The 13165-nt window shown below is 37.1% G+C and overlaps 1 protein-coding gene across 3 annotated transcripts in view; it reads right to left on the minus strand.

Annotated features, from left to right (window-relative positions):
* The window catches only part of RTKN2 (rhotekin 2), a 31489-nt gene extending 20769 nt beyond the window's left edge, over positions 1 to 10720 (minus strand). For 2 of the 3 annotated variants that reach the window (XM_057368396.1, XM_057368395.1), the window contains exons 1-5: positions 10388 to 10720; positions 8529 to 8587; positions 4913 to 4966; positions 3878 to 3995; positions 2322 to 2522 (exon numbers count right to left, since the gene is read on the minus strand). In XM_057368396.1, coding sequence (XP_057224379.1) covers positions 2322 to 2522; positions 3878 to 3995; positions 4913 to 4966; positions 8529 to 8587; positions 10388 to 10548 — 593 coding nt within the window. In that variant the 5' untranslated portion in view covers positions 10549 to 10720. Of the gene's footprint in view, positions 1 to 2321; positions 2523 to 3877; positions 3996 to 4903; positions 4969 to 8528; positions 8588 to 10387 lie in introns of those variants that run through there. The other variant, XM_057368397.1, reaches the window with a different exon arrangement.
* Between the last annotated feature and the right edge of the window lie 2445 nt (positions 10721 to 13165).

The raw sequence follows: 13165 nt of genomic DNA on the forward strand, positions 1-13165 counted from the left end.
ATAACCTTCAGGTACTAACAAGAGCCCAACCATAAAAGTGAGGCCACCAGATTACACTGTGTACTTCCAGCACAATATCACAAGGGATTTGCCAACTCAAACATAGGACATGGAAGGTGCTGTGCCTTCAGCCCAGTAGAGGACAATCATCGAAAACAACCACCAGTGCATGTGTAGGCCAGCTCCAAAGTRAATAAATATGCACTTGAGTGAGACTCTCCAGTGATTTATGCAAAGAACAACCTGGTTACTCTGGAATTTAATAGTAAAACTGTACTGAAATTTTATATTTTTTAATGACAAAAGTAGAAAAAAAATTAAGATAGTATAGAAAAACTAAGTAGGCAAAAGTCTGAATAGGAACTAAAAGAGAGATAATTAAGAGGTAATGTCAGTATAACTCAAATTAACCAACCTAAGCAACCAATCAAGTACTTTGTCACTTTGCTTTTTCAGGAAGTTACAAGTCTGACAGTTTCCTCAATAACCAGAGAGACTTCTAAGGCAAGAAGTTTGACACAGAGGGATCACAGAGTTTTTAGAAAAATGGAGAATTTCACTCATGTGTGCACTGAAAAGAAAAAGGCTTGTACAAATGAAATCTACAGAGAAAAGGTGTTCACATAATACAGAAACTCCACTTTTTGTTGCAGTTTAATTTCCCCTGCTGGACTGGTAAAACTCTCTGGGAATACTTGAAAGTTCTATTGTAATCCTGCAGTCTCTTCCCCTTTATAAGGGCTACATACCAAGGTCCTACTAATAAAAATCCTAGGGGGAACCTATAAAAAAAATTGACAACAATCGGGCCTATAATTACCCATTTCTTTCCAAGCAACTTTTTTCATCACCCAGCAAAGCCATCATTAAACACTTCATTGTTCCCTTAATTGTGTAAGAAAGTAACAGTCACTGTGAGATGATTATCGACAGCAGAAACAACAACTTTCCAAGATGGAGGAAAGGAAAATTCAATTGAGAAACCAAAAGCAAAACCCAGGGGAGGAGGCAGCTGTTTAAATTGTCTTCTGGCCTTCTTCCTTAAAAGACAGGCAATCTATATTCAAGTGCAGAAGCCAGTGGTTATATCTGATTCAAACTGTGTCTAATGATAGTGTGTCATGGCCCAGCTGAAGCTGGTGGRAAGCACAGCCACCTGACATGATGCAGATTGAAAAATACATTGTCATTAGGTGGAACCCACTGGAAAGTTAGTGATAAAATTCATTTTGCTCTGTGGATAAGATCTCTTGGATGTCAATTTTTGAATCAAACAGTGATATCAGTTTACAGTAATATCAGTTCAACAAAGATAGAATATGCTTGAATGTTTCCTTTTAAAATCCCAGCAAACAGATAYATGAAACTAGACAAAGACTACACTCAACACCTGGCAAGAATTCAGCATTGATTCTTTACTGTTCAGCTGGCCAAAAAAACCCCATAATTCCTTGAAAAAAAAGCTTTCTAAAAATATAAATAAATAAAATAAACCAATGTTATTAGTATTTGAAAATTAGGTATTTGGCCTGCTTAAATCCCAAGGAAATTAAAGTAGCTGGAAAATATTAGTAGGCAGTTAAATGCATTAAAAATGCATTAAAAACTTTAGATAATTTTTTTAAGGAAAATTAACTGGAACAGCACTTATACCTATGAACACTGAAAACCAGTAAGCCATTTTAAAATGTTCTGTGCTAAATTCAWTTAAGAAATCTCCTGTTAAGTAGCCTGTAACCATAAAGTGTCTTTTGTCTCTCAAATTTTAAAATCCAGAGTTTTACTGAAAAGCTGGCAAATGGAATTAGGGCAGAGGGTAAAGGAGTGGTTTCTCCTGCCTACRTACACACTTTTTATTTCACACAACTTGTAACTTTTAGACATGTCTACTTGTCTGTCAAGTATRAGCAACATTGGCTAGGTGCAAAAATAGTATAGTATGGGTGAGAAGTAAATGGGAAAAAGGGGGAGGAGGAGAGATAGATGGAAAGAGGGACACAGACTGTACAAGCTCGACTTCCTCTAGAGATGAAACAAAAAATATTAYGGAGTTTGCAAAGAACAGTGGATTTACCAGTTGGCTGCCTGTGGAAACAAAGATAAAGCCTGCTCATGTGTTTCAAGATCAGAACCAGGCCCCAAGGCTCAGTGACATGGTTGGAATTCACACCTACTTTCTCATTTCCTATTTAAAATGTAAATTTTTTTTCACTTGGGCAAGTAGAGAAAGAACCAGTTTCTTGGCAGTGTGCCAAACACTTATATTTAGGTTATTTCTATTTTAAAGTTACAAAACCAGAATATCTATATATGTGGCTTACTGGATGACTGGGTCAGCRGGCAAAAGGGGTTCAGTGCTGTCTTCTTCCAGTGCAGCTTTGAGTTTCTTCCCTGTAGCTTTGCTGAGGGACGTTTTAAGTTTCTTTGCCAGTTTCTTAGGAGTGTTTGTTATATATAAAGGCTCCTCTGTACAGCAGCTATACACTTCAACCTTCACCTGGAAATCTGGGCTTGCYTCATCACTGAAGTGGGGGAGGAGAAAATTTCAGAGCATTTGTTAATAAATTGCATGAGCCAAGGAATGCTGTTGCTACTTTACCTATTAAATAACATTTCTAATCAAGGGAARCAATGCCATAAAATTCAGGCACAGACATACATTAATATGGAATCAAGGACTAGAGTACACAGCAGTAACTTAGTGCTGAGGTCATGAGATGGATATTATAATTGCACCACAAACAATTGCAAACAGGAAATTCAACGTTTAGGTTTAAAACAGAAAAAAAAAAAACCCTGTTATGGAAATACACAGGCAAGACATTCAAACACACTTAAATCTGCCCTCTACGCTTACACAAAAATCACATGATTGAAAACCTGTTCCTTCCTATGGTCCTAAATCAGATTGAACTGTTTTAAAGGTATTGTAGCTGCACCCCATTACTGAAAAAACATGTTATCTTATTTAGACCTGATAACATCTGTCATTCACAACTACCTCCTGCTGCATCCTCAGGCCCACAGCCTTTCTCAGTTTTCAGTTCTGCTGATTYTCTTTTCTCAAGCTTAGTCATCAAACCAGAAGCTTAACCTCATCTTTCAGGTACAAATCATATAATTACACAGACGCTGTAATGAAATAATCCCAAAAGCTTTTATAAGCTATATCTTTGGGGATACAAGGCAAGTTAGGGTACCTTTTCTGCTTTTGTTGCAGTGTTTAACACAAAATTATAACGGTAAAGTATCATTCTTTGAAGCAGCAGATTCAAATCTTTGTTCCCACTCTTAACCAGATGTTTAAGATAGTTTAAAACTTGATTTAAACTGAGTGTTCAGGATCTTGATTTAAAGTTTTTGGTTCTAGCTTTCCAGTCTTCTGCAGGAAACTGACTCCCACTTGTTGATATAAGAAGTAAAGATGGGGAGTGGAGTCAAGCACRTGTTCAGGTGAACCAGAACATGAGGTGCTCCAAGAGGAAAGAGACCGTAGCCTGCTGACCACCATAACACTGAAACATTGGGTACAAAATTTACACCTACATTTTCATATCACTTTCAGGTTTGAGCATTAACTCAATGCTGCCCTTGAGGTATTATTCTCTTTCTAGAAAGAAAAATGCTTCAGCATGGCAAAAATGAAAAGAAATACAGATCAAGTGGCACATCTACAACCAGTATCACTTTGCATAAAAACCAGCCTTCTAGAGGTGGGRATCCTCCACCCACTAAAATGAACAGAACCTCCACTGATTCCCTTGCCTACAGCAAAACCTAGTGGACCTCAGCCAGATATCTTATTCATAATCACATCCACTTTCAAAGGAAAACAGCAATATTTGTACTTCATTCAACAAAAGTAAATTATACTCACAATATGGTTACATTTTCAAAACAGATATCTGTTATTGCTTTATCCACAATAGTCACCTCAGTATCAAAAACCTCAGCTCCCATTCTGAACAAACAAAACACTGCATAGCGCTGTGATTCTGGAGAGAGCCAGAGAAAGCTTTTATTAGGCACATTGCACATCACACTACTAAACACTTCCAGTAAACAAAACTATACAAAAYGGTAATTCTGATCTCTAAGGAATTGCCCTCAAATTCTTCCCATCAGATATTTTCATCATAGAATTTTATGGTAGTTGACCTRTTAAAGCTGTTGCATAGGTAAAACAACATACACAAAGGGAAAAGATGCCTACCTCTATTAGGGGAAAAAAAATTGAGTAATCAGGKATGGTAAGTGCTAGCAACTTCAAAAACATTAGTAAGAATGTACTTTTGTTTAGTAAAATTGACTTTACACAGAAAAAATAACATTTGATCCAAGGTCTGTATCACTTGATGAATGTGCTACATAGGATTAGACTATTTTGCCATGCTTTGCACCTCTGACCCTATACAAAATCAAAGTGAAATCAATGCCAGGTGACAGCTGGAACGGATTTAGGATTAATCTCCATGACACAGCAAAATGCATGTACTTGAAGGCTATCCAATAATACACTCAACACCAACYGTCAACTTTCATTCAAATTTCTCATTGGAAACAGCCTCCAATATACTCTCTCAATGGAGACAAGRCATAGAACAATGTGTTTAATCAGAAGTTTCTCAGTTAAGCATTTAATACAACATTTTTCTGTTGCTTCCTCTGGAATTCTTCCTCAGGTGGACTCTTTAGAAAGCAGGTTTAAACACAGAGAACCATGGGACTTGGAACTAATTGAGCTTGCTATAACCAACAACTTCAAATTACAAGCATTTACATAACAAAGAGTAAAATATGGAYCTAATAAAAGGTCAAAAAGGGGTTGAAATGAGAATGAACTTCCTCGTTCAGTTTAAATTTACAGGCATAATCAGCTGCTTATCAGAGTAATTCATTATACCTTACATACTTTCTTTATTGCTGAAGTGATCAGAGTCTTTCCACATTAATGGTATTCGAATATCTAAAGGGGAAAAAGGAAGGTAGGGAAATTAAGTTATAGTCAATACAGTAGATCTGTGATCAAACCAAATTACAAAAAGTTTGTTGTTTCTTTTTTGGATATTCTGGTGATAACAGGACCTTCCACCCAAAGAACAGCATAACTATTCCAAGTTTACTATCCACATCAAAAGAAAATTCAATAATTAGTTCAACTTGAAGTGTCATTTTTSCTTAGAAATTATGCTAGAATAAAGAATATTCTAAATCTCTTTTGAAAGTATCTGAAATAACGTTTCAGAGAAGCTGTGTAACATAGTTCTGAGAGCTAACATTCTCTAAGCCCATTATTTACACCAATGTAAACCACAACTCTGTTGCCTTGTGCTGGAAAACCACTCATCCCACTGCAAGAGGAAAACCTTCCTGTTTTAAGGAAAAGACTGGGATACTTATACTGCAAACACTTCAGTCTTGTTTTGCTAACCACAGAGAAAATACCACTTGTAATCACATTCCCAGTGAGAATTGTCTTAGTCGGCATAAAAAGTTTAGAAATCTTTTTTCTTTTAACTCAAAAAATATCCTTTTACTTCAGAACCATAGTAGAGAAGCAATTACAGAACCATTATTTTAAATCATGCCTGTCATTTTAATATTAGGAAAGTATTTTCTTCAATAAATTTTCCAATGTATCTACTAAATCCAACACAGTACTAAGTGACATTTTCCTCCAGCTTCAAGTACTCAGGTTTAGATATAATGTTTTTTATTAGCCCCCTGCTAGAAGATGAATGCTGTGGGGGCTTTATAAACCCAAAGCTGGTTTCTGAAGTATGAGGTGCTGTTTAAAAATACATGCAATATATTAAATGACACATGATGGCAGCAGTGAACAGCACGAGCACAATTGTCTTGTGAAAAGAAATCTTCAGTATTGTTATAAAGAAGCTTTGCTGACTCCAGTGTTGTCTTCATATGAGGCTGATGAAAAAATCCACAAAYATTATGTTAAGATGCAAAATAGTGCCAGAATTTTGGCGTCAGTGTCATGTATTCCAACAGGGGTTTACCCACAAAACTTCTCGTTGATTTAACTGAAACTGCATACAGTCACTCTGTCTCAGAAGTTGAATGAAAAATTCAAAGTGCAGTTAATTTTTATTAAGAGACATCTTACTATAAATGCTATTTCAATTTTGAAACTTTCAAATTCATCTATTTTTAAGTGTTCATGAAAACTGATGAACTTTCAAGTGAACTGCCAGCATACAGCTTTAGACTTCCAACGTCCTAAAAATCAATACGTCACTGTGTTCTGAAACTGCCTTTCACTTCTAAAGATGCATTTGCATAACATTTCTAAAAATAAAGTTTTACATAAAGAGAAATCGTTTCATTAAAATCATTACAGAAGTCTCTCAAATTTTAAAACATATATATTTATCTCTGTCAGAGACAAAGCACAGAATGTTTCTTGCCTAAAATACAAAGGTCTTAAATTTAGATTCATATGTGAAAGTAGTCACAAATAAAAGCCTTTTTTATCTTTAATTATCACAAACACTTAATGACAACTTTAATGTGCTCAATAGACCTTGTTAGCAATTAGCATACTAGATTGAAGATTACTTCTGCATGCCACTTTCAATATCTTGCTAGCTGAAAAATTTACACCTTAGTCAGAAAATCATTAGGATATATATAGTCAATCCTTGAACAAGTTTAATATGATACTTGTAAATCAGCTTTCAATTAATTCTTGGATTGAAAGCRCTGTCATTTATCAAAAACAAAGATCAATTTTCACACACCTTAATTTCAGTTACCTTTAGCTGTAAACCTGTGTGGATGCAAATTGGGTACATTCAAACACAACAATTAATCAAATTTAAACCCAATGATTCCTTTATAAAATTAATTTAAATTATGGTTGTGCTTTTTGATCAACATTTGATGTGTTGTCTTCTGACAAAAAAAATCAATTAGTACAATAACATAAATTACATAATTTATTCACAAGTGTGGGGGATAAGTAAAAATGATAGAAGTGTGAAAAATTGTGATTAAGGAATGCACTTCCCACACAGTATCTGACATAGTTGCTTTTTGTAGGAGCAACTATGTTCCTCAGTAGTCCTGCACAGCTCTTCCTGAACCTTTGCTGTTGGTCACGATTGCCCTATTTTTATGGTGATCATCATCTGGCATGTACTAACCATATGATACCCTAATAAATTCATAAATGGATGGGTTATTGATGGTAGAAAACCAGAAGGTAATAACAAGTGATCTATAGAAAGAATAAATCTCTCAGCAAAGGCCAAGAACAGCATTTAGGCTTTCCTGCTGTAAACTGGACCTGGCCAGGCTTCCTGACACGAGGATCTGAAGAGGGGCAAGGCATGGCAGCATCCAGCTCTCCCAGGCTGGACTGCACAGTGAGGCCATTGATTCTCCCTCCTCTTCATCTCCATCTATGCCACACTTCTGAGGCCATAACTCCAGTCTGAGAGCCACTGTGTTGGTAACAGGACAGAATCATTAACAGACAGCATCTAATACAAAGTGGTGTATTTCACCCTTCCATGGTCTTTGCCCATCAAAAGAAACAAGCTAAATCTTTCATATCTTGAACAAGTTTTTCATACTAAAAATAGAGTCCTTAAAAAACTCTGATTTTCCAAAGACAGCAGAAGTGTATTATATGACCCTAAAGTCTTCACTGCAGATAGCTCTCCAAATCTGAAGAAAGGTGCAACCACAGCACAGACAGGCAAACAGATGCTTTCATCCAACCACCATAAGGAAGAAAGACACATTCTGCAAACAGCTGTGCTGGCAAAAAACATTATTGAACCATGTGCTCATCACTCTTCTWCTACTAAAAGTTACCTTGCTTAAASATATATCAAAATATGYAGAAKTAACTGAAACAGTTTCAGTAGTGAGCTGTTCTACACTATTTCAYTCCTAATGAAGCAGGCCAGGGAGCACAAACAGATCTGTTAGCAAAGCTGGTAGAACAGCCACAAGAATGCAGCAACATCCACTGTTGGCATAGGCACACAAAACAATAAATCCACAGTGCTGAAGTTTGARAGTAAGCTAGAAAACAATATACCAGCCCACTAGGAATGGCTGTTAAATATTCTTGTTATTGGCCTCCATTGAAGCCATATCTTTGCTGTAGTAATCTGAATTGCCTAAATAACATTTGTATACCAATTAAAATTCTGCTCTGAATTTGTTAGTCCTGCCCTGTACTATCACTTCTAAGTCTGCCATTGCAGGGAGAAAAGTTTTCAGCACACTCACACTTCTATAGCTTTGAAATGCATTCAGTGTTTAGTGGCAAACAAAAAAAAAAAGTATTTCCCTCTGTGTAAGGCCCTGTGAGTAAATGGAAATAGAAGGTAGGATCTTCAAAAGCCCATGCATGACTTAAGCACAAATTCCCTTGAAGCATTAAAGGACTGTTGTCTCTGAACCACATAGACACTTTAAAATACCAACTTGTTTGTATAACAAGCCACTGTYCAGCCAATTAGATCCTATAATTATGTGACTATCTGACCTCTTACCTGATATAGCAACCTTGGCTCTGCATGCCATCCGGACTTTTGTCCTGTTTTCTGAAGGCCTGCCAAAAAAGGAGGAAAGAAAAAAGAGACTTGAAATCTGTGCATTTAGACATCTAAAACTCAACTCTTTAAACACTAAGAAGTGTCAGGGATTTCATATTATAACTAATTTCAAATGCTTTTCTTTAAAGTTAATTTTGGTATCTCTGGTTTAAGAYATGAGTCATTAGTTTCTTAAGAATAAACTGGAAGGAAGGTACACCACCATTTTTTTACATTCCCTAGAAGATTTTACCCCAAAGCTTATGTAACCTGAGTATTAAAAGACAAGTAGATTCATCTTCCTTGTCTTTTCCAACTCMAACAGGATCAAATACATAATCAGTTTTTCCTTTCTGTACACGTCAATGAAGATRCAACTTAATTTATTGGTTCTATTATTGTTTAAAGAATTGCCTCCTCCTCAATTAATGAAATTGAAATTTCAAGCTGCTACCAGTATCATGACTTCCAGAGACAGTTAGAATATCTTCATAACAGATGACAGACCCTAGAAAACCCTAGAATTTTCTCTCTCTGCCGCAATTAAGCCTTAAATTCTAGTCTTAAGCAAATATCAAAAGAAAAGAACCCCAAATGGACTATAAACTACAAAAGATACAATTAAAATGATAGAAAAATAACTCTATAAAGTGTATTTCTTCTGACGACCTCCACTGATGTCTCAAGGACCCCTGCAGACAGAAACCCAAGCAATGCATGGCAGACACAAATCATATAAACAATACAGCTGTTCAGACAYATGTCCAAACACCCCTGCCCTGTTCTGGGCATGTGTCATCACCATTCTGTGCTCACTGACATCAAAAGCAAGGAGTTGAGTAAACCACCACATATATACATTTGATATTATTCCATCTCTAAAAATATAAATARAAGATGAAACACTAAAAAAATCCCTTCTCTTAGTAGGAAAAAKAAATTCAAATGCAATAATTGYAGGATAMCACACTYATTAAGTGCTATTTTTCAAAATCAGCTTTCAGAAWYRTTGACAGAAAAWGCTRTTCTTTCCTCCAACAAATTTCTCCTGTAAGACAACATTTCTGAAAGCAATAAGTAGTGGAACTGCTCCTAAAGATACAATTAATTGGAGCTGATCATGTATTCAAAGGGTTTCTATGCTAAACTGCAATATAATATTTCATTAAATTAATAGCCTGAGAGCAATTGTGTCCTTGCACCACGATTCTCAACATTGCACCCAAAACAAAATTTATTTAGAACAAAAAATTACAGCATTATTCAAATAAAACACATACTTTAGCTTCTTCAAGAGTTATAATACGAGAATATTTTCAGCTGCTTTTCTTCCCACTGAGCGTCGCATTTATCACTTCGCGGTAGTTAACACAAGTGGCCAGCAGAGGGTACCAATTAACCACGATGGGGCCACCATTAAAGGGCCCTTGAAAACAACAAAAAGAGTGAAAAATGGAAATAGCTGTATTCTGACTTGGATGCTTTGTTTTGTTCCTTCAGACTTGGCTAGGTACCTTTTTGTATGCTAAAGGTAATCAAGGAAATATGTCTATCGTGTTACTTGATATTGTATTACAGTTGAATGTCAAAAATAAAATCTACCCAGGAAAACAAGACTTGTATTTAATTTTCTAAAGCAAAAAGATGATCATGGAATGATCTTATAAAGTCATGCGTTAAGGCAGCAGTAATTTATGTTTATATGGGGGAAGAGAGAAGGAAGGATTTAAATCCACATTCCTAGACAGACTACTAAAAATTCATACAAGTTAACGCCTGCTTCATCTTGCTCCCTCTAAATTTGAGCTGTTACTCACTGCTCTTCAGTTCTGCCCGGGCTGGGCTCCTCCTTTCGGCCCCGCAGCTCTGCCCTGTAGGCGCGGATGCGAGCGTTGCAAACCATCAGGTTCTTCACAGCGCGCAGGAGCTGCTCCTTCTGCGTGCTCGCTGCAAGCAGCTTGCAAATGCCTTCTCGCATGCGGACCTCAAAGTTGATCTTCTCTTGGATGTCAAATTCCTAGATATGCAAAAACCCCAAAGGATTAAACAAAAAAACAACTAACAATGTTGTCAATTTTTTACAGGCTCTGCAGTTGGGATAGAAAACTCTAGGTTTTAATTTTGGAGAGCTATTGCAATAGTTACTAAATGTAGAATACTCTCTTCAGGAACAAAAAGAATAAAACATGGGACATAACAGATTTACTATATCCATTATACATGCAAATTCCAAACCAAGATTAACTCACTGTGCCGTCTGAAAGTTACTAAAAATTTATGTGCCTCCATGTGTCATTCATAGAATAGTAACATATGGTCCTAGAGAGGGCTAACTGAACAAAGCTTAYAAATTAGCCACTCACTTTTCACAGTGACCCCTACTAAAATGAACTTCAAACTGAGGCAAATGTGAAATATTTTTAAATCAGAAATTGTCTGTCTTTAAAAAATGTGAAGAAAACACCTTTTTTTCCACTTATGGTTGATAAAAAATTCAGGTAACAGCAGAAGTGAAAAAAAAAAAAAAAGTCTATCCCAATACTTAACTGCTTGAGGCCATGAACTGAAAGTCAAACAGCTGTGGTAGCTTCAACACTATRCAGGAATTATGCCATGCACACTTTTCATTCAAATTGTAAAGGAAAGTAAGCACAGCTGGCAAGTCACTAGAATTCTCCATCACTGCTTTTTGAAGGAGTAGGGGTTTTTTTAAGGTATTATAAAAACTTCTGAGAAGTCAAATGTTTTCTCCGAAAGTAGGCAAGAAAAAGAACACTTATAAATGTGCATTCCTTACTGGCCACTTCAAAGAGGTCAATCCACACTGGGCTAGAAGATATTAAGGTGAGGGATCACAGACAGTTTGCTGTCTCCCAAAGCCCTGCTAGAGGCCACTGATGGTCCATCCCTGGCCAAACCAAATATTTCTGACATGTGAAGAACAGAGCAAATAACAGAAGGTTGTCATGGAATTGCAGGGTTGCACTGCAAATACTTTGCAAGTCAGCAAAGAGTGCCCCAGCCATCTCTGGAATTGACGAGTTCATGGTTGTTTGGTGGTGAATACCTCCCAAAGCTCACCTCAGAAATGTTATGGTGTTATCCATAGAAGTTCTTCTGGTTGTCCCTACAGATGATATATGAAACCCTGGGACCCTGTATGACACCACAGACTGTCCTATTTTTACCCCTCATGGGTTTGTTTTTCCAAGTTTCAGTCACAGCCAGAGCTGGATAAAGCAGGGCACAACACYTCTGCATTCTCAGCACCTGCCCCTCTATTCACACTTTTTTTTCAGGGCTTATCCCAGAAAAGGAAAAAGAAGCGGGAGAGCTGTAAATAGCTTTCATCAATCTTCTCTTCTTCTGAGTCAGATTTTACATGGCTATGAAAACCAAAGCAAGGCCCACACCTGCCCCTAAGAAATAATTATTTCTTCTCTGWGCCTAAACTAATAAATCAGCTGCTACGAAGCTCCAAAGAATGACATCATACTTCCCCCCAGTATTTCCCAGGACAGCAGGCTCCTGCACTGCCCCGGCTCCTCTCCACACCTATCACCTGGTACATAACYACAGTGAGAAAACCAACACTCCTGTTTGGGGCACCTACATGCATCCATACTGGGACTCTCAAAACTACACAAAGCATTCAGTCCACGCTGTATCTCAGCCAAGCTCACATAAAATATTCCAGACTAGCAGTAAACGGGTGTTGGGCCATATCTTAAACAACCACACTGTATAAATCTTATCTGAAGGAAGGACTTAGCAGCCTGATTTGGGAATGTGTGGAGTTCTTTGGGCCTATCAAAAAACATTGGTCAGCTTTTTTTTCTCCCCCCATTCCTTCTAAAAATACAGGCACACCATCTGGGCTTGGAGGAATGACACAGCACTGTTTTGCCATATGCTGTCTACTAAGGCACCGTTTCCCTCGTGGGCTCCATCCTTCCCCCASCAGTGGCAGCACAATCCAGACGAGATTACCAGCAGCTGTTGGGATATTCAGCACCAAACTCAGGAACTACCTAAGCAACACTTCCAGAAAGTGTCTTTGTATTTCCCACTTAAGTATACTTAGTATAAAAATTTCAARTATTTCTAATATCACATAGGTAATGCAGTCACAAACCAAACAAAAATAACAAAAACAGCTGAGAAAATTTATATAGATACTGATGAAAGTAGGACAGGTTGAATGTCTACTTCATCTAACTGCTAACTTATTAATCACAAGCTTTCAGAATCTTATTCCAAGGTACACTTATGATACACTGCCACARCGGCTTCTATCKAAACCYTGTAAGTCTGGTAAATKAATTTRAAGTAAGCAAGTAGCCAGGCAGTGKGTAGGGCTTCTAAAATGAGGSMTATGAAGTMAAGRCATCAGCTTGGGTACTTTGTAGCTAGACATAGGAAAGACCTTTGCTACAATTGACAGCCACAGCTTCACAGACACTCCCGAGTTCAACTTATTTGGGTTTTTTAACCAACTCGAGGTGTAAAAAAAAAAAACCCTCATCAACCGAAAAACAGTGGCTAAAAGACTAAAGAGATGTAAGGGCGCAACTCCGAGAGCCTGCAGAGAGTGC

This window comes from Malurus melanocephalus, unplaced genomic scaffold (genome assembly GCF_030028575.1).
Source record: "Malurus melanocephalus ecotype Western Australia unplaced genomic scaffold, MMel_1.1 scaffold_91, whole genome shotgun sequence".
Lineage (NCBI taxonomy): Eukaryota > Metazoa > Chordata > Aves > Passeriformes > Maluridae > Malurus > Malurus melanocephalus.